Source organism: Bombina bombina, chromosome 1 (assembly GCF_027579735.1).
Source record: "Bombina bombina isolate aBomBom1 chromosome 1, aBomBom1.pri, whole genome shotgun sequence".
Lineage (NCBI taxonomy): Eukaryota > Metazoa > Chordata > Amphibia > Anura > Bombinatoridae > Bombina > Bombina bombina.
Genome location: NC_069499.1, coordinates 1,459,538,935 through 1,459,560,866, shown reverse-complemented (window position 1 = coordinate 1,459,560,866; position 21,932 = coordinate 1,459,538,935). Strand labels below are relative to the sequence as shown.

At 36.7% G+C, this 21,932-nt stretch overlaps 1 protein-coding gene across 2 annotated transcripts in view; it reads left to right on the top strand.

The window, feature by feature from the left end:
- RBFOX3 (RNA binding fox-1 homolog 3) overlaps positions 1 to 21,932 on the top strand; it is a 165,007-nt gene that overhangs the window by 55,002 nt on the left and 88,073 nt on the right. The window contains exon 3 of one of the 2 annotated variants that reach the window (XM_053706376.1): positions 14,379 to 14,420. The exons of the other annotated variant lie outside the window; for it this stretch is intronic. Coding sequence (XP_053562351.1) covers positions 14,379 to 14,420 — 42 coding nt within the window. The remainder of the gene's footprint in view (positions 1 to 14,378; positions 14,421 to 21,932) is intronic. 2 annotated transcript variants of the gene reach the window in all.

The window sequence follows — 21,932 nt, the reverse complement described above, 5'->3', positions numbered from 1 at the left end:
GTTCTGGTCTTTACATGAAGCTCTGCAAGCTGCTGTCTTATACAGGTCATCATGCAGAACTGCACATGCAGCTCCTGAATTCACTATTGGATTATATTCTCTTTCATAGTTTATAAATATGAACTGCAGGAGTGGCAGACTTCGTAGTTCTGACCTGCATGTAAGAATCTTTTTATGGTGCATACCTATACGTACATATGTTTATGCTGATCAACAAATGCAACATAATGCAAGTTTTGCTGATGTGCACAGAAGGCACTTTGTTTTGCTGACTTACAAACAAGTCTATAGTTCTGAACTATACAGACAGTACTCTTAATGGTTCTGATGGTTATATACCTCAAACATGTTGTTTATCTTTACATGGAAGACTCACATTTGAAATGTAATTCTGATCTGTATATACTGCACACTTGTTGCAGCTATTATAAGCCTCTCTGTAAGATGAAGCTCAGAACTGTGAGATATATAAGTAACAACAATAGTGATGAAAATCAGAAGTCCAAGGGTCTTCTGATGTAGTGTCCAGGATAGCTGATGTTCAGGTGCAAGTTCAGATAGACAAGAACCAAGTTCTGTAATGCCCACTTCAGGACCAAGGACTGTATTGGCCGCTTCTGGGCCAAGCAAAGGAAATTCCTGCTTCTGGGCCAAGCAAAAGGGAGTGCCCACTTATGGGCTAAGCAAAAGGGAGTGCCCGCTTCTGGTCTTAGCAAAAGGTAGTTGGACTTCTGGGCCAAGCAAAGGAGATTGCCCGCTTTTGGGCCAAACAAAGGGGAGTGTCAGGGTATTGCAAACAGAGGCAGTGCTGGAGACATGACAAACAAATATGCACAGCTTGCAATAAGGTACTGGCTTTAGAGTCTTTCCTGGTTCCTGTTTGTTGCTGGATTTTCTGCCTATGACCTTGCCTAAGTTTGGATGCTTGCTGCCTGGACTATCTGGACCTTGCTATCGGGACCTGTGCATTTGGCACAGTTAATACTTTTGATTGGACTTTCTCTGTTGCAATTTTCCAGCTCCAGTACCTTACTGTAAGCTTCATATCTGAGATGAATTTTGCAGTGAATAATATAGTTTTGCTTTGTCAAATGAGTATATATTTTATGCTTTCTTAGGTTTCACTTATGCCCTTTTCCCCCAGAACAAAATGACACTTGCTAAACAATCCGCATTATGTCCATATTTATGTGGTATGCAAATGCAAAAGTCCTCTTTTTTTCTTCCCTTTAGCTTGTTTAGCACTGATGCTCTTAGTTAAATATTTATAATTTATAAAACAAAATTATTAAAAAACAGACACACATGACTTTCTAATGTCTGCTCCATAACTAAGAATAATTAAATATATTTATATAAACACATTCATATTTTATAGGCAGCCTACTATAAGTTATTGTGCAAACATACATTGCTGATTTCTATCCTCCCAACTAAACCACCTAGTTCCCTCTCTGCTAATGCAAACAAAGATCTTGCTTGTCGTCCTTAACAGCAAAACTGAAGATATTCATAAAGGGATATGAAACTGTTTTCCTTTAGAAAAAATATAGTAATGCAAACATAAAAAGAATCAAGTTACTTGTTTTCTTGCTAAATTCTCAGTTTAGCTACTGGCTGCAGCTAAATACCATTACCAAATGCTACATGATTTGGCAGCAAAAGTCCTTAAAGGGATATGAAACCCAAATTTTTTATTTCATGAATCAGATAGACAATACAATTTTAAACAACTTTCCAATTTACTTCTATTATTTAATTTGCTTCCTTCTCTTGTTATCCTTTGCTGAAAGGTTTATCTAGGCAAGTTCAGGAGCAGCAGAAAACCTAGGTTGTAGCTGTTGATTGGTGGCTGAATATATATATATCGATTGTGATTGACTCACCCATGTGTTCTGTTAGAAGCCAGTAGTGCATTGCTGCTCTTTCAACAAATGATTCCAAGAGAAAGAATCAGATTAGATAATAGAAGTACATTATAAAGTTGTTTGAAATTGTATTCTCTATCTGAATCATAAAAGAAAATTTTTGGGTTTCATGTACCTTTAACCCAAAATAGACTAACTCTAAATATACAAAAAATACCTAACTAACTTAAAAAAAATAAAAACTTACCTGTGAAAGTAAACAAAATCTAATCTTACCTTTTAGAAAAAAAGAAATAATACCATTACTATTAAATAAAAAAAAACTACCATTAAGGGCTGGAAATATTTTATGAAACCATTACTCAGCCTGAAAAAATGAGGAAACAGCTACTCATTTATAAGAATCTAAGATGGGTGTTATATACAGATATATATAGAAAAAAATTCAATATTGGGACCCAGAAATGGAAGTTTAGGAGTCAGTGAAGCTTTGGGTTCCATTTTTTTCCAAGGGACACACTTAAAGGGACATTTCGGTCAAAATTGAAATGCTCATTAGTTAATTATATATTTGAACAGAAACATATTTACAATTACATATATTGGCAAAAATGTTTCTTATTAAAGGTAGCATTGTTTTAGTGTTAACATTTTTCGATGCATGTGAAACATAGCTAGATATTCTCAGTGCACCAATATTTTAAATACTACAGCTGCTCAGAGAGCCAGCAATGTCAGCAATGATGACAACTGAGTCATTACCAGATGGTACAAACACATTAGGCTCTCTGAGCAAGTGCTGTGTTTAAAATGCTGGTGCCTGGAGCATACATAAGTACACTCTTAGAACAGCTATAGCTTTTACTAGAAGCATTTTGCTAATACGTGTATATTGCAAAAAACTTTTCAAAACTAAAATGTATCTGTGTGCATTCCAATTTTGTCTGGAATGTTCCTTTAAGTGATAAAGAATCCAATTCTGTAGATTCACTGAGCAGTGAAATGTAATCTGTATGTGAACTTAATTTGATGTGGTCATTGTAGTGAATATCATTCAACTATAATAAAGAATGATGTAGTTTCAAGTTTGATAGTTAATTTTGATACTGGCTATAGTTTTGATACTTAGAGAGATTTTACGGGGTAAATTAAAGGGGCATCAAAATTGTTTTATATATGTGTAGTATATATAAGAAATTATGCACTGCATTGCATTGCAAAATATATGCATAAAAATATTTCATCATAGCTATTTAAAACAGACATTTGTTATTAAAATGGAGATTCTTTTAGTTTCTTTTAAAAACTTCTTGAATAGGTTTATCAAGTTTTTTAGCAGACAGCACTTGAGAGTAAGTACATATTTTGAACAATGTATGTCTAAATGTGCAAACCTTTAAGTTAGTGCATTGGGGCTACTCTTTCTTTGCTGTCATATTGTGGGTGAGGGTATATTCGTAAAATTTGCTCACAAAAGGATCACTGCTTTTATCAAATAAAGTCATGAATATAGCATCTCTCACATTCTTGTGAGACTTTTACATAGCCTAGTATCACAATTTGTTAACAATATTGTGTTCCTAATTGATAATTAAAATAGTTACTGAAGTAAAATGTATTCACCAAGCATATATTATACCCAAAATACATGACAAATAGGTTCCAGGAGCACGGGACATATGTGGCAAGTGTTCGGCTCCCTCTCCAGATTCCATACATTTGATTTGGGACTGTCCCAAACTACAGAGGCTGTGGGGCAAGGTGACATTTTGGCTTACGAAAGTTCTCAAGGAAAAGATAAAATTATTAGCAAAATATATTCTCTTCCTTCAGGATAACAATAGGAAATGTAGATACCAGAGATTTCTAAATATGACAGTACTCATGACAAGTAAACTTATCCTCCAATATTGGATTTCTAACAAAGTCAACGCCCTATACGCCCAGTTATTTATTAAACAAGCAGACGTTCAAGGTATTTTGGAAACTAGGATAAACACATTTATTCAAAAATGGGAACACTGTATTATTCATTGGTGCACAACCAAAACACAGTTTTACATCCTTTTCAACACAATTCATTCATTCTCACTTTATTCATTAGCACTTTATTTAGAGTTATAGAGCCCCATGTATTAAGGGTTATGTTGGCAAGTTTCTCAACTTGAGATGTCCGCGTTGCTTCAGGAGTTACCATTACACACTAAATTGAGTGTGTGATGCCGCCCCCTTTTAGATAAGGGCTTGTGAATCACCCCGAGCGAGCATGTTCGGAGTGATTTTAATCCACCACTTCTGAGGTCGCTGAGAGTGTAGGATGCAGCGGTCTGAAGAATGCTGTTTCTTACATTGTGGGAAGCAAACTCGCATGTGCAAACCTGCACCACAAGGACTCAAAAGCAGCTTACTAAACCATAGTATCTCTGGAAGATGTAATTAGAATTCTACAAGCATGGACATTTACTACTCAACACATAGAATGGCCAGCTCTCTGATGCACCCAGTTAGGCTAAAAGCATAAAATAAAGCACTAGATCCAGCATATGGCAAATAGTGATAGGCCCAAAAACCACATCAAAGTCTATTCTTACCTGGATCCCTAACCTACAGCCACAAATTATAGCTTTCAGGCAACCAAACAGAGCAAATAAGGGTGTCTCTGCCATATGTAATGTCTCCTAGACACATACAAAACACTGAAGTCGACTGCACTCATAAACCTGAGGGTACACATCTTGTGCCACTGACAAAACTCACAATTCACTAAGCAGAAAGCTGTGTTTGCATTCAGTGACTCCAGCAGTTAAAGTGAAGGTAAACTGTGGTGAATGAAAGCCTGTTTTTTAAAAATACTATTAAAAATAAGGGCACTTTCATTCATCAAATTTTACAAAGCAGCCGTTTTGTTAAAAAAAATTACCTTTTTTTCTTTTCACAGCCAGAGCAGCTTCCCCCACATAGAGATCCTCTATTCACATGTCATCAATGACTAATCCGGCTTCCTCCAATCACAGCATGGCCTCAGGCAATGACTACCCTGTGGGAAAGCTGTGATTGGAGGAAGCAGGATTAGTCATTGCTGACGTGTGATTAGAGGATCTCTAGGTGGGGGAAGCTGCTCTAGCTGTGAAGAGAAAAAAAGGTAATTTTTTTTAACAAAAAGGCTGCTTTGTAAACTTTGATGAATGAAAGTGCCCCTGTTTTTAATAGTATTTTTAAAAAATGGGCTTTCATTCACCAAAGTTTACCTTCACTTTAACCAGAAACAAGCCAGAGTGAAAAGCCCGGTAGAAAAATCGCATAAAAATATGTTACACTGTATTTATTTGTTTTCTTTTTGTAATAATTCTGTCCAACAATTTGTTAGTTAAAAAGTAGCAAACTAGTGAAAAAGATCACTTATTGTGAACATCATTTTAAATTTGACACATATGGTGATTTTATGTAACCAACATATTGTGCACAGTTTTAATTCTTATTAACTGTGTTATACATTTATTTACCAGAAATCGAACCATCTGTAGACTATTTGACTGTGTACATTAGGATAGCCAGTGAAGTCTCCCACAAGGTGTTTTGAAATGTTTAAGACCATTACAATCTATTTAAAAACCATGGGGGGGGGGGGGGAAACAGTTTTTATTTGGCTTTCCTAAAGCTTCACACTGCATTAAATTTACCAATAAGTTACACTAAGAGTTCAAAACATGTTTCCATCAGATTTTTATTTTTAACTTTTTTACTTTAACGGCCTTGTTCTCATGAAACGCCATTTTGCTCTGTTCCATATATTTTAGCTGGTCGCACTAATTTTATTTTTCAAACCTTAAAGGGACAGTCTACAATATAATTTTTATTGTTTTTAAAGATAGATAATACCTTTATTACCCATTTCCCAGTTTTGCATAACCAACACAGTTATATTAATATACTTTTTACCTCTGTGATTACCTTGTATCTAAGAACCTTCTTCCAGCCCCCTGATCACATGACTGTGACTGTTTATTATCTATTGTCTTGCATTTAGCATTGTAATGTGCTAACTCTTATATTACTCCCTGTGCATTAACACAGTCGCCTAGATTACGAGTCTTGCGTTAGCCTTAAAAAGCAGCGTTGAGAGGTCCCAACGCTGCTTTTTAACTCCCGCTGGTGTTACGAGTCTGGCAGGTACAGGTGTACCGCTCACTTTTTTTTCCGCAACTCGAGCATACCGCAAATCCACTTACGTCAATTGCGTATCCTGTCTTTTTAATGGGATTTGCCTAACGCCGTTATTACGAGTCTTGGAAAAAGTGAGTGGTACACCCTCTCCTGTCAAGACTCCTACCGCATTTAAAAGTCAGTAGTTTTATGGGCTAATGGCGTAACATAAAACTCTTAACTAAAGTGATAAAAAGTACACTAACACCCATAAACTACCTATTCACCCCTAAACCGAGGCCCCCCCGCACATCTCAAACACTTTAATAAATTTTTTAACCCTAATCTGCCGACCGGACATCGCCGCTACTATAATAAATATATTAACCCCTAAACCGCGGCACTCCCGCCTCGCAAACACTAGTTACATTTTATTAACCCCTAATCTGCCGTCCCTAACATCGCAGACACCTACCTACATTTATTAACCCCTATTCTTCCACCCCCAACGTCGCTGCCACTATATTAAATGTATTAACCCCTAAACCTAAGTCTAACCCTAACCCTAACACCCCCCTAACTTAAATATAATTTAAAATAATCTGAAAAAAATTACTACAATTAACTAAATTATTCCTATTTAAAACGAAATACTTTACCTATAAAATAAACCCTAAAATAGCTACAATATAACTAATAATTACATTGTAGCTATCTCAGGGTTTTTTTTTTTATTTTACAGGCAAGTTTGTATTTATTTTAACTAGGTACAATAGTTATTAAATAGTTATTAACTATTTAATAACTTCCTAGTTACAATAAGTACAAATTTACCTATAAAATAAACCTAAGTTACAATTACACCTAACACTACACTATAAATAAATAAATTACCTAAATTAAATTAAACAAATTACAATTAAATAAAATAAAGTACAAAAAAACAAACACTAAATTACAGAAAATAATAAAATAAAATAATTACAAGAATTTTAAACTAAAATAAAAAAAGCCCTACCCTACACTAAATTACAAATAGCCCTTAAAAGGGCCTTTTGCGGGGCATTGCCCCAAAGTAATCAGCTCTATTACCTGTAAAAAAAATTACAATACCGGGCAGAAGTGGACCTCCAGACGGGCAGAAGTCTTCATCCGATCCGGGCAGAAGTGGACCTCCAGAAGTCTTCATCCAGGCTGCATCTTCTATCTTCATCCATCCGGAGCGGAGCGGTTCCATCTTCAAGCCAGCCAATGCGGAGCATCCTCTTCCAATGACATTCCTTTAAATGACGTCATCCAAGATGGCGTCCCTTGAATTCCGATTGGCTGATAGGATTCTATCAGCCAATCGGAATTAAGGTTGGAAAAATCCTATTGGCTGATGCAATCAGCCAATAGGATTGAGCTTGCATTCTATTGGCTGATTGGAACAGCCAATAGAATGCGAGCTCAATCCTATTGTCTGGTTTGATCAGCCAATAGGATTGAACTTCAATCCTATTGGCTGATTGCATCAGCCAATAGGATTTTTCCTACCTTAATTCAAGGGACGCCATCTTGGATGACGTCATTTAAAGGAACCTTCATTCTTCAGTTGGATGTCGTTGGAAGAGAATGCTCCGCGTCGGCTGGCTTGAAGATGGACCCGCTCCAGATGGATGAAGATAGAAGATGCCGCCTGAATGAAGACTTCTGGCCATCTGGCGGTCCACTTCTGCCCGGATTGGATGAAGACTTCTGCCCGTCTGGAGGTCCACTTCTGCCTGGTTGGGTGAAGACATCTCAAGGTAGGGTGGTCTTCAAGGGGTTAGTGTTATGTTTTATTAAGGGGGGATTGGGTGGGTTTTAGAGTAGGGTTGGGTGTGTGGGTGGTGGGTGTGTGGGTTGTAATGTTGGGGGGGAATTGTAATTTTTTTTACAGGTAATAGAGCTGATTACTCTGGGGCAATGCCCCGCTAAAGGCCCTTTTAAGGACTATTTGTAATTTAGTATAGGGTAGGGCTTTTTTTATTTTGGGGGGCTTTTTTATTTTATTAGGGGATTAGAGTAGGTGTAATTAGTTTAAAATTCTTGTAATTATTTTATTATTTTCTGTAATTTAGTGTTTGTTTTTTTTGTACTTTAGTTTATTTTATTTAATTGTAATTAGTTTCATTTAATTTAGTGTTAGGTGTAATTGTAACTTAGGTTAGGGTTTATTTTACAGGTAATTGTAATTATTTTAGCTAGTTAGTTATTAAATAGTTAATAACTATTTAATAACTATTGTACCTAGTTAAAATAAATACAAAGTTGCCTGTAAAGTAAAAATAAACCCTAAGCTAGCTACAATGTAATTATTAGTTTAGTTAATTGTAGTTATTTTATTTCGATTTATTTAAATTATATTTCAGTTAGGGGGGGTTAGGTTTCGGGTTAGACTTAGATTTAGGGGTTAATAACTTTATTATAGTTGCGGCGACGTTGGGGGCGGCAGATTAGGGGTTAAGAAGTGTAGGTAGGTTGCGGCGACATGGGGGGTGGCAGATTATGGGTTAATAAATATAATGTAGGTATCGGCGATGTTGGGGCAGCAGATTAGGGGTTCATAGGTATAATGTAGGTTGCGGCGGTGTACGGAGCGGCAGATTAGGGGTTAATAATATAATGCAGGTCTCAGCGATGTCGGGGGCGGCAGATTAGGGGTTAATAAGTGTAAGATTAGGGGTGTTTAGACTCTGGGTTCATGTTAGGGTGTTAGATGTAAACATAAAATGTATTTTCCCTTAGGAAACAATGGGGCTGCGTTAGGAGCTGAACGCTGCTTTTTTGCAGGTGTTAGTTTTTTTTTCAGCCGGATCAGCCCCATTGTTTCCTGGGGAAATTGTGCACAAGCACGTTTAGCCAGCTTACCGCTATCGTAAGCAGCGCTGGTATTGAGGTGAGATGTGGAGCTAAATTTTGCTCAACGCTCACTTTTCTGCGGCTAACACAGGGTTTGTAAAAACCCGTAATACCAGCGTTGTCTTAAGTGAGCGGTGAGAAAAAAAGTCTCGTTAACACCGCACACCATTAACGACAAAAACTTGTAATCTCGCCGAGTGTTATCTATATGACCCACATGAACTTATCAGTCTATTGCTGTGAAAAGGAATTTAAAAAACCGTGATAAGAGGCAGCCCTCAATGGCTTAAAAATTAGCATATGAGCCTACCTAGGTTTTGTTTTAAATAAAAATACCAAGAGAACAAAGCAAATTTAATGATAAAAGTACATTGGAAAGTTGATTAAAATTACAAGTCCTATCTGAATAATGAAAGTTTCAATTTGACTAGACTGTCCCTTTAAAGGTTTTGTGCAAGATCATTTCCTATGTAAATTAACATTTATATTACTATTTGCTGTTTTTGTTTGTTGTTAAATAATATAAAATGATGTCTCAAATCACACTATTAAACTGTAAAAGGGGTTTTCAACTAAAATATGTCGATCAGAATATTGATTTATGATTAAAGTTAAATGGACACCTCTTATTTTTGTGTAAAAATTGTGCTTTGTCCCCTGCTTCCTAGAGTCGCCAAAAAGCATATATGTATCCTGGGTTTTCAAAAAACAGCAAATAGCCCAAACCAGCTATTGGATTTGTGTATAAAATTTGCTATTTGGCCCCTGTAGCGATTGTACCATTTAACACATAAGAAAGAGGTGTTTAATTCTCTTTTAATCAAATAAAAATGACATTGTTAATTACACACATGCGTGAATTGATACTGATCGTTACATGAAAAAACTGCATTCAGACACATTGGGGATTCATCTTCATGTTTAAATCAATTACCATGTAGGTTTCTGTGAAGATCTGGGAAAATACCTGCTAAAATACTTTAGAAATTCAATGAACTATCTGCTTTTTTATTTTATATATTGTATTCAACTTGCATGTTTTTTTCTAAATTGATCAGCAACTATTCAAATTGATTGCATCAGCTTAGAAAAGGAAGCCCAAAACCTTTCCCAAACTGCACTGCTCTTCCAGTGGATTGGAATGATTATTGCCTGGGATGATTATCTGCTGGCAAATCTTTAGTGGTTAAGAAACTCCAGTACAATTTTGAGTAATGCCTATTAAAAACAAGGGCACTTTAATTCATCAAAATTGACATTTCTCTGTATTCTTCAAAAACTTACCTTTTAATCCTGGCAGACGCTCCAGCACTTCCTCCGCCCGTCGCACGCCGTCTTCACGGGTTTAAAATGACGAATCCGGCTTCCTCCAATCACAGCGTCGCATCAGGCCAAGATTCCCCTGGGGGGGAAGCTGTGATTGGAGGAAGCCTAATTAGTCATTTCTGACGTCTGCAGAGGCTTCTGACGGCCGGGGGAATCGCTGGAGCGGCATTCAGGATTAAAAGGTAAGTTTCTGAAGAAAACAGTGAAATGTCAATTTGATGAATTAAAGTGCCCTTGTTTTTAATCGGTTTATTAAAAACCGGGCACTAATTCATCAAAATGGACCTTCACTTTAAAATACAATAGCTTTATTTATTAGAATAATTTGTTTACTTTATTCTTAGGCAATTATTAGACAAAGAGCATAATGACAATGATTAAGCAATTACCAAGAACAAAAATAGGTCAAAAATTATTTTTGTATATTACTTAAAATTAAATATATGATTGATAACTTATTGACACTGGCTACATTATATTTTGTTTACAGTAGCTAGGAACAGAGTGGTTTGTTTAAATCCTTAGCTCAGTTGACATTAATCAGGTGAGCTAAAAAATGTAATAAACCAGAGAAAAGAGTTAATATTACAGCCATATTTCTTTAGTGTTTTGCCATTATTGTCAACAGATAGAATCATATTAGAATAATTATGTTACAGATATATATTTGAATAAAAATGCAACCAAAATGAACACACCTGATTTTAATAATGAACATCAAGTATAAATGATGCCATTAAATAAATATCATGTTGCTGAGGTTTATACTTATCAGTAGTCACGGTTGCTTCCCTGGGTTTCAATTTGGCCAATGTTAGGAGACCCCTAGTCCCTCAATTTTCATTCTTCTGATCATTCCTTTAAAGGGATATGAAACCCAATTTTTTTCTTTCATGATTCAGATAGACCATGCAATTTTAAGTAGCTTTCTAATTTAATCCTATTAACAATTTCTTTTTTGTTCCCTTGGTATCTTTATTTTAAAAAGCAGGAATGTAAGCTTAGGGGCCAGCCCATTTTTGGTTCAGCACCTGGGTAGTGGTTGCTGATTGGTGGGTAAATGTAGCCACCAATCTGTTTGTTAAAGCACTGACACCTAAAGACCTCATATCTTTGAGCCCTTATAACTTTGTATGCAAATTTGTTTAATAATTTTATCAGACAGTGTAATTATGAGTGTAACTATGCTTTTAAAAGTAATTTTCATGTGTTTTGTCACGAGTAACAGTTAGCCAGAGCTCTGAAGGGGCGCTATCCCGACGTGCATTGAATTCAATTGTTCTCAAGCGAACACATTTACTTTCAACTTGTAATATGCGCACTACTTCCTACGTGCACAAAGAGCCGTGATAAAAACCCTTTTCGCTAGCACTCAAGTTAGCCTGCCACTCATAATCTAGCCCTTAATTATGTATTAATGACAAATTACTGTTAATGAACCGACATTAAACAGTCAACATATTTTTACTTTTGAAGAGGGCTCTAGCCCTTAAGCAATAATGGACAAATCAATGTTGTCTGTCAATCGAGGTTGAAACCTGCTAATGTTTATACAATATGACTTGCTGGGGCCATATATGAATAATATGAGGATATTGGTGGTTATTATAAATCAGGGATTATAACATTCAACTATATTAGGGACTTTGAATAGCTGAAGTAAAATATTTACACATGAATACCACAGTTGTGTACAGTGCTCCAGAATGAACAATAGTATATTAGAAAAGAAATGCTAGTTTAAACGTAAGTATTGATTCATACATAGAATAATATGCTTAAAAATATGTGCATGCTTGACTGTATGGGGGAATATACATTACATTATGGCTACGTAATATATTGATCATTCTTATGGGCATTTAACTTATTCCCCAACCCCCTTAACTTGGGCACATGTCTAGAGTCTAATCCTGAGGACAGACAGTAAACAACCCTTAAGTCAGCCCCTGTGCAACCCTTAACTTAAAGGGACAGTAAACCTTAAAAATAATGTTATATAATTCTGCACATAGTGCAGAATTATATAACATTATATTAGCCAACCATTTATAAAACATAATTTCCCCTATTCATTTTTTTTTTAAAAACGCTGTTTCACAGACACGCTCTCTGCTGAGCGGGTCTGTTCTATTTACTCAGCGCATCGGGTCAGCTGTATAGCCACAGCCCGGCCCGACCGTGCCATAAGACTAAGTGCAGCTCGCTCCTGTCACAGCAAGCTGCACTTAGTGTTATGGCGCGGTCGGGCCGGGCTGTGACTATACAGCTGGCCCGATGTTCAGCAGAGAGCGGGTCTGCGTTGTTTTTTTTTGTTAATTAATAGGGGAAATTACGTTTTATAAATGTTTGGCTAATATAATGTTATATAATTCTGCACTATGTGCAGAATTATATAACATTATTTTTAAAGTTTACTGACACTTTAAAGAGACATGGGACCACCTTAAAGGCACACTGACCCCAAATGATTTCTTTCATGATTTAGATAGAGCGTGTAATTATAAGCAACTTTCTTATTTACTCCCATTATCATTTTTTATTCATTCTCTTGCTATCTTTATTTGAAAAGCAAGAATGTAAGTTTAGAAGCTAGACCATTTTTGGTTCACAACCTGGGTTGTGCTTGCTGATTGGTGGCTAAATGCACCCACCATTAAACATGTGCTGTAGTTAGAACAAATAAAAATTGAATTTTTTTAATGCATTATACACCACATATTCAGTAATAGAATAAAGGGAAGTTTGTAAAAAATAAACCAAATGCACAGTTTAACAGTTTATAACTCATGTTATAAGAATTAGGGTATCTCTTCTTTAAAGGGACATAATACCCATATAATAAAGAACTTGAAATTGATGCAGCATACCTATAAATAGGTGACAAGAAAATATCACCTGCACATCTCTATGTAAAAAAGGAAGATATTATACGTCAACATTTCTTCAGCTTACAAGAGTAAATGCTCTGGTAACAGATATACTTTAGCTACTGTCCAGCTGCAAATTGAAACAAACAAACAAAAATGAAACAATGGCCAATCAGCATCAGCAGTGCTGAGGTCATGCTATGCTTTGTTGTGATCTCATGAGATTTCACTGAAATCTTGTGAGATTTCATAGTAAACTTCCTTAAACTAAATATGGAAATAACATGACTGTGCCAGCACATGCCAGATGCACACTCCCTTGCAAGTCCTTGGACTAGCATCCTGATTAGCTGCTTAAAGTGTCTTTACAGTGGGGTATGAATACTTAGGAAATTCTGAGGTAAAATATCTTCCATTTTTACATAGGAAGGTGATATTCTCTAATCAGCTTTTTTACAGCTGTGCTACATCACTTTCATGTGCTTCAACATTTGGGTAGCATGTCCCTTTAAATGATGAGTCACATGAGGCTGGTTAAAAAATCTAATTACTTATATTACAAGATACTTGCTCTAGAGTTAAAAAATAGTGTGAGTGTGCATTTGTTTGACTACACTGATGCTATTCTGTTAACGACGTTCCTCCATTCCCACCCTCAGAGAAACTGCTTTAGCTAGTGCATGTGATTATATATGTAATATCATCATCACAAGAACATTTTTATTAAAGGGACACTGTACCCAAAAAAATTCTTACGTGATTCAGATTGAGCATGAAATTTTAAGCAACTTTCTAATTTACTCCTATTATCAAATTTTCTTCATTCTCTTAGTATCTTTATTTGAAATGCAAGAATGTAAGTTTAGATGCCGGCCCATTTTTGGTGAACAACCTGGGTTGTCCTTGCTGAATGGTGGATAAATTCATCCACCAATAAAAAAGTGCTGTCCAGAGTTCTGATCCCAAAATAAGCTTAGATGCCTTCTTTTTCAAATAAAGATAGCAAGAGAACGAAGAAAAATTGATAATAGGAGTAAATTAGAAAGTTGCTTAAAATTGCACACTCTATCTGAATTACAAAAGAACATTTTTGGGTTCAGTGTCCCTTTAATATGTTCTGGTAACCTTATTTGACATGCAGCTATTCCTGTGTATAGAGCCCATGACTGATTAGTCATCTCCTCTTAGACCTTCATGGAGGAGGGTGCAACTTACTGTTTATTATTTTGTTGTTGTTGTTTTTTACTTTGTTTTACCAGACTGTTTGTGCCCTCTTTTATTTTCACAGGACTACTACTTTCTGAGGGCATGTAGCCAGGCAAGACTGAAGGTACCTTTCTCTGGTTGTGGTTTTCTGTAAGGGATGACGCTTGAGGAGATACTGCTAGCCAACAAGAATTATTGGGTTCTGTTTATCTGCCAAGGGGTTAACTTTGCTGCTGTTTCCCATTTAAAACATGACACACGTTATCAGTTTTTTTTTTAACATAAGCATGTTTAATCAACTGCATTTACTGCTGCGATTGCACTGTGCACATCTCACTTTTGCAGCACTAGGATAAGAGAGTACCTTTGGATGTTACTGCTTATAGCACTGCATTATGCATAGATACAAGAAGTTCATCTCTGGATATTTTGTTCTATAGCCTGTACTTGGGGCTAGCTAGATATTACCTATCTTGCCCACCACAAATACTTTCAGTGCAACTGCACTCAGTTTCAGAACACTGGATTCCAAGGAAACCTACACTGAAGTAATGATTATTTATTGATGACAGAATACTGTACAAACTTCTCTAGGGTGATCATAAGAATTAAAACCTGAATGGTCCCTAGTTCTGTTCATTACACCAACATAGCCACAGCTACTTTCATTCTTAAACAGCCATGTGTGTTCCTTCATTGTGAAGGTTGCCATCAGCTTAACGGGACATTCCAGCCAAAATTGGAAACCACATGGAGGCATTTCATGTTTGAATAGAAGTATTTTTGTAATATACATGTATTATCAAAAATGCTTCCAATAAAAGCTATAGCTGTTTCAAAAGTGTATTTAAGTATGCAGTGTGTGAGCACCAGCATTTTAAACACAGCACTTTCTCAGAGAGAATTGCTGACATGATATACAAACCCCACTGGTGCCTCTGAGCAGCTGCAGTATTTAAAATGCTGGTGCACTGAGAATATCTAGCTATGCTTCACGTGCACATGCAGAGAAACTAAAGCATTTTTGCCAGTACATGTATATTGCAAATATGTTTCTATTTAGAGATGTAATTCATCTATGTGCATTTAAGTTTGGATCAGAATGTCCCTTTAAAGAAAGGCATTACCTACACTTCAATATGAGATTGCTTTTAAAGCACAAATATTTTCTGGAGCGTGAAGTTTCACTTAACTTATGGTCAGTAAATCTATGTGTTAAAAAATGCACTATGCGGTATGGAGACATTTCTGTACCAAGTACAGTGTTACATTGAAATTTCCATCTTTGAATTGTAAGATAACTTTGGAAACTGGTGGTTTATTTTTTTTCCATTTGTCTGCCCTTTGTATTACATCAGCTATTGACTTTCCATCTTGATGCCTAGGTGTTTGTAAAAACTCTGTCTAATATTAAAATAAAATGTACTCAAAGCAATGTAATTTGCATATGGAAGAACAGCAATTTAACTTTATTGTACTTGAAAAAAGTTATATAGAAACATAAAATGCGTGCTTCATGTTGCAGTATTTTACTGGCTGATAGGGAAAACTCCCACATTGTTATTGGAAGATAAGTTTCTGCAAATTTAACAACAACAAAAAGTGACATGAAACCCAAATTTTTCTTTCATTATTCAAACACATCATACAATTTTAAACAACTTTCTAATTTACTTCTATAATCTAATTTGCTTCATTCTCTTGATATCCTTTGTTGAGAAGCATATCTAAATAGGCTCAGGAGTTGCTGATTGGTGGCTGCACGCATATGCCTTGTGTTATTAGCTTATCCATGTGCATTGCTAATTCTTCAACAAAGGATACATAAAAAATAAAGCAAATTAGATAATAGAAGTAAATTGGAAAGTTGTTTGAAAACTGTATTGTCAAACACCTAGTTTACGAGTTTTGCGTTGAGGCTTTTAACGCTGAAAAAAATGGCAATTTCAGCATAATGGCCAGGAACGCATATTATGAATCATGTTGATATAACTATACCGCAAGCATTTTAGCCTGTAATGCAACGTCAATCCCGCACTAAAAAAATGACGTTTTTGTGTAGGATTTCCATAGTGCCGGGATTACAGGTTGTGCGGTGAGGCTAAAATGCTTGCGTTACAGTATATATATATATATACACACACACACACACACACACAATCTATACCGCCATCTGAGAGCAGTAGTTATGGATTTTGTGTAACAAAAATGTTTCACAAAACTCATAACTAAAATAATACAAAGTACTCTAACACCCATAAACTTTTTCTGTGAACAGCAATCACAAGACAAAGGAGCCTCCTAGTGTGACATAGTATAGACAAGATGGACTAAGCAGGTAAAAAATGAATACTCACAAATGGAACAGCATCCAATTGTGCTAAGTCAGGCAGACTGGGAGCTTGCAGTGTCACAGCTCACTGGCCCAGCATGAGTATCCCAGGTGTCCTTAATGGTTAAAATATGCTCAGACTCTCAAGTTATCTCTCTCTCTCTCTCTGCAATTATCACAATTTAATATAAAACAGAAAAACAAAAGACAAAAAGTATGACTGTGATATTAAAAAAACACAGAAAGCAACGCATTTCTCAGATCTCTGTTTCATCAGGCTTCTAATAACTAAATGAGAGTTCTGATTTAAATACAACAAACCACCAATCCTAATCCTCTAAAAAGTTACACACCTCCTCAGGTGTGTGTGTGCATAATTAATCCAATTAGTACTTACATCACTATAACATGCATACCTGCAAGTGCCTAACATAATTAATGCTATGGAATACAGACATTGCTAATGCATATCATTATAGCATTTACTGACAGTTCTAGGTACCTTGATGTAAATATCATGTCACCACAGTTATATCATCTTTCATTTGTTTTATTGTGATGATCCCCTAACTCTCATTTAGTTAACAGAAGCCTGATGAAACAGACAGAGATTTGAGAAATGCGTTGCTTTCTGTGTTTTTTATATCCGAGTCATACTTGTTGACTTCTGTTTTTATGTTTTATATTAAATTGTGATAATTGCAATCTTACTTGAGAGTCTGAGCTTATTTTAACCCTTGAGGACACCTGGGATAATGATACTCATGCTGGGCCAGTGAGTTGGGACACTGCAAGCTCCCAGTCTGGGTGTTGCTCCATTTGTGAGTATTCATTTTTTGCCTGCTTAGTCTATCTTGTCTATACTATATCACACTAGGAGGCGGCTTTGTCTTGTGATTGTTGTTCACAGAAAAAGTTTGTATCCAGACGGAATATTGTGACAAGGAGCTGACTCCCATCGGGTGTGATCCCACTTGCGATACTCCATCAGTCTGATTGTTCTACCAGGAATACCATCAATAAAGGACTTACTTTCCTATGTATCCATCTATGGACTGACATCCAGAAATGGCTAAGATTTATTAGGACTATGGTCCATTGTTTTATCTTGTCACTAGACAGAATTGAGGCTCTATTTTGTTGTACATTATAAGTATACGGTGTTTATCACTGAGAATAGATTTGTATATCTACATTTGCCATTGCTTGCCTATTGCGCCCCTAGAGTTGACACACAGTCTGAGTAGCAACATAACACCCATAAACTAACTATTAACCCCTAAACCGAGGCCCTCCCGCATCGCAAACACTATATTAAACTTATTAACATTGCAAGTATTAAATAAACCTATTAACCCCTAATCTGCTGCCCACCCCGCCAACACTATTTAAATATATTAACCCCTAAACCACCGCTCCCCGTCATCGCCGCCACTACAATAAAGTTATTAACCCCTATTCCGCCGATCCCCGACACTAAATAAAGTTATTAACCCCTAAACCCCCAGCCTCCCACATCTCCACCAATAATTAAACCTATTAACCCCTAAACCTAACACCCCCTAACTTTAAATTAAAATTACAATATAACTATCTTTAAATAAATAAAAACTTACTGTGAAATTAAAATAAACCTAACATTAAACTATAATTAACCTATCATTACTATTCTAATAAAATAAAAAAACTACCAATTAAAATATCTAAATTACAAACCTAACACTACGAAAAAAAATAAATCTAAATTACAACTATAAAAAAAGCTAACACTACGAAAAATTTAAAAAATCTAAGTTTACCAAAAATAATAAACACTAAAATCACAAAAATAAAAAACACTAAGATTACAAAAAAATAAATGAAATTATCAAAAATAAAAACAATTACACCTAATCTAATAGCCCTATAAAAATAAAAAAGCCACCCCAAAATAAAAACACCCCCAGCCTACAATAAACTACCAATAGCCCTTAAAAGGGCCTTTTGTAGTGCATTGCCCTAAAGAAATCATCTCTTTTACCTGTAAAAAATACAAAGTCCCCCCCAACAGTAAAACCCACCACCCAACAAACCCCCCAAAATAAAAAGCCTAACTCTAAAAAAAACTAAGCTACTCATTGCCTCTAAAGGGGCGTTTGTATGGGCATTGCCCTTAAAAGGGCATTTAGCTCTTTTGCATTTCCCTTAAAAGGGCATTTAGCTATTTTACAAATTGCCCAAACCCTAACCTAAAAAAAAAAAACACCCCAAAAAAAAAAAAAAAAACTAACACTAACCCCAGAAGATCTACTCACGGTTTCTGAAGTCTGGACATCCAGGTGGGGAGAAGTCTTCATGCAGGCGGCGAGAAGTCTTCATCCAGGCTGTGAGGTCTTCATCCAGACGGCGAGGTCTTGATCCATTCATATCCTGGATCCCATCCTGCGCTGAGCGTCCTCTTGAGCTCTCATCCTATTGGCTGCCAATAGAATGAGAGCTGCTCAAATCCTATTGGCTGATTGGAACAGCCAATAGGATTTTAGCAGCTCTAATCCTATTGGCTGATTGAAATCTTTCAGCTAATAGGAATGCAAGGGACGCCATTTTGGATGACGTCGCTTGCATTGAAGTTCCAGTTTACGGCGGCGACCGTATGAAGAGGATGCTCCGCACCGGATGTCTTCAGGATGGACCTGCTCCGCGCCGGATGTATGAAGATAGAAGATGCCGTCTGGATGAAGACTTGTTGCAGACTGGATGAGGACTTCTCCGGCTGGATGAAGATGGAAGAGGCCGCCCGGATGAAAACTTCTTGCTGCCTAGATGATGACTTCGCCGGCTAGATTGATCCATCAAGCGGGACTTAAAGAACTGTAAGTGGATCGTCGGGGGTTAGTGTTAGGTTTATTTAAGGGTTTTTTGGGTGGGTATTATTTTTAGATTAGGGTCTGGGCATGTAAAAGAGCTAAATGCCCTTTTAAGGGCAATGCCCTTACAAATGCCCTTTTCAGGGCAATGGGGAGCTTAGGTTATTTTAGATTTTTTAATTTGGGGGGGTTGGTTGGGTGGTTGTTTGTATTTTTTTTTTACAGGTAAAAGAGCTGATTTCTTTGGGGCAATGCCCCACAAAAGGCCCTTGGTAGTATATTGTAGGCTAGGGTTTTTTTTATTTTTTGAGGGGGCTTTTTTATTTTGATAGGGCTATTAGATTAGGTGTAATTCTTTTTTTATTTTTGATAATGTGGTTTTTTTTTTTCCGAAATTTAGTGTTTTTTATTTTTTGTAACTTAGCGCTTATTTTTTTTGTAATTTAGTAATTTGTAATAAGGTTTAATAGTATTTTTAAATAATTTTAGTAGGGTTAGGTGTTTTAATATGTAATTTAGTTTATTTAATTGCTAGTTTAATTTAATTGTAGTATAATAGTTAGGGTAGGTTAATTAATAGTTTAAAATTAGTTTCTTTTAATTCTACAGGTAAGTTTAAATTTATATTAAGATAGGGATGTTGTAATTTTAATTTTAAGTTAGCGGATTGTTAGGTTTAGGGGTTAATAGCTTAATTTAGTATATGGCGATGTGGGGGGCTGATGGTTTAGGGGTCAATAGGTTTAGTAAGTGGTAGTGATGTGGGAGGCCAGGGGTTTAGCGGTTAATAGGTTTATTTAGTGTTGGCGGAGAGCGGCGGAACAGGGGTTAATACATTTTAGTTAGGTAGCGGCGATGCCGGGGGCGGCAGTTTAGTTGTGTTTAGACTTGGGCCTCTAGTTATTAAGGTCTGGCGGACCTGATCCGACACTGCGGATCAGGTCCGCCAGACCTCGCTGAATACGGCGAGCAATACGCTCGCCGTATTCAGCATTGCACCAGCGGCTCACAAGAGCTGCTGGTGCAACACCGCCCCCTGCAGACTCGCGGCCAATAGGCCGCCAGCAGGGGGGTGTCAATCAACCCGATTGTACTCTATCGGGTTGATTTCCGGCGATGTGTGTCCGCCTGCTCAGAGCAGGCGGACAGGTTATGGAGCAGCGGTCTTTGTGACCACTGCTTCATAACTGCTGTTTCTGGCGAGTCTGAAGACTCGCCAGAAACAGGGGCCATCAAGCTCCTTACGGAGCTTGATAACTAGAGGCCTTGGGGTTTATGTTAGGGTGTTAGGTGTAAACGTAACTTGTTTTCAACCATAGAAATCAATGGATATCTGGCAGCATCGATATCTAGCAGCATCAAACATAAGCTTTCGCTGCTTTCAGACTCCCATTGATTTCTATGGCATCCACGGCCTCCAGAGTGGCAGATTGAAAACCAGGTACGCTGGGCTGGAATAGCTGCGTGCGTACCTGTTAGAAATTTGATAACTTTGAAAAAGTTATTTGAAACATCTGTAATAACGTAAGCATTGATCTGCTTCGGATTGAGACCGGCAGATTGTATGTTACGTCACAAATTTCAACATTTGCCGGTCTGTAGGCTTTGATAACTAGGTCGGATCAAGCTCGCAAAAATTACGCTGCAGAATTCCGGTGAATTTGCGGTTGATGGCTTGATACATATCCCCCTTAGTGTTTTTTATTTTTTGTGATTTTAGTGTTAATTATGTTTGGTAAACATAGTAGTTTCGTAGTGTTAGGTTTTTTCTTTAGTTGTAATTTAGATTTTTAATTTTTTTTCATAGTTTTAGGGGTTTTTTAAATTTGTAATTTAGTTTTTTTTTAGTTGGTAAGTTTTTATTTATTTTAAGAAAGTTATATTGTGCTTTTAATTTAAAGTTAGGGGTGTGTTAGGTTTAGGGGTTAATAGTTTAATTTAGTGGCAGAGATGTGGGAGGCCGGAGGTTTAGGGGTTAATAACTTTATTTAGTGGTGACGATGTCGGGGAGCGGCAGAATAGGGGTTAATAACTTTAGTTAGGTGTCGGCAATGTCAGGGGCAGCAGATTAAGAGTGTTTAGACTTGGGGTTTATGTTAGGGTGTTAGGTTTAAACGTAACTTTTTTTCCCCATATACCTCAATGGGGTTGCGTTACGGCGATCGCCATTCTGCACTTTAGGTGTTAGTTTTTTTTCTAACACTCTCTCCCCATTGATGTCTATGGGGGAAAGCGTGCACAAGCACGTATTCTCAGCCCTTGGATTTTGTGCGGTATGGAGCTTATTGCCACCATATCGCACGCAGAAGGAGGCTTTTCAGACACTGGTAATGGCAGCGCTATGGGGGGGGTGAAATAATGCAACTTTTGTTGTGTTCGTTTCGCACCCTCTTTAGCGCAAAACTCGTAATCTAGGTGTATCTGAATTATGGAACAAAAATTTTGGGTTTTGTGTACC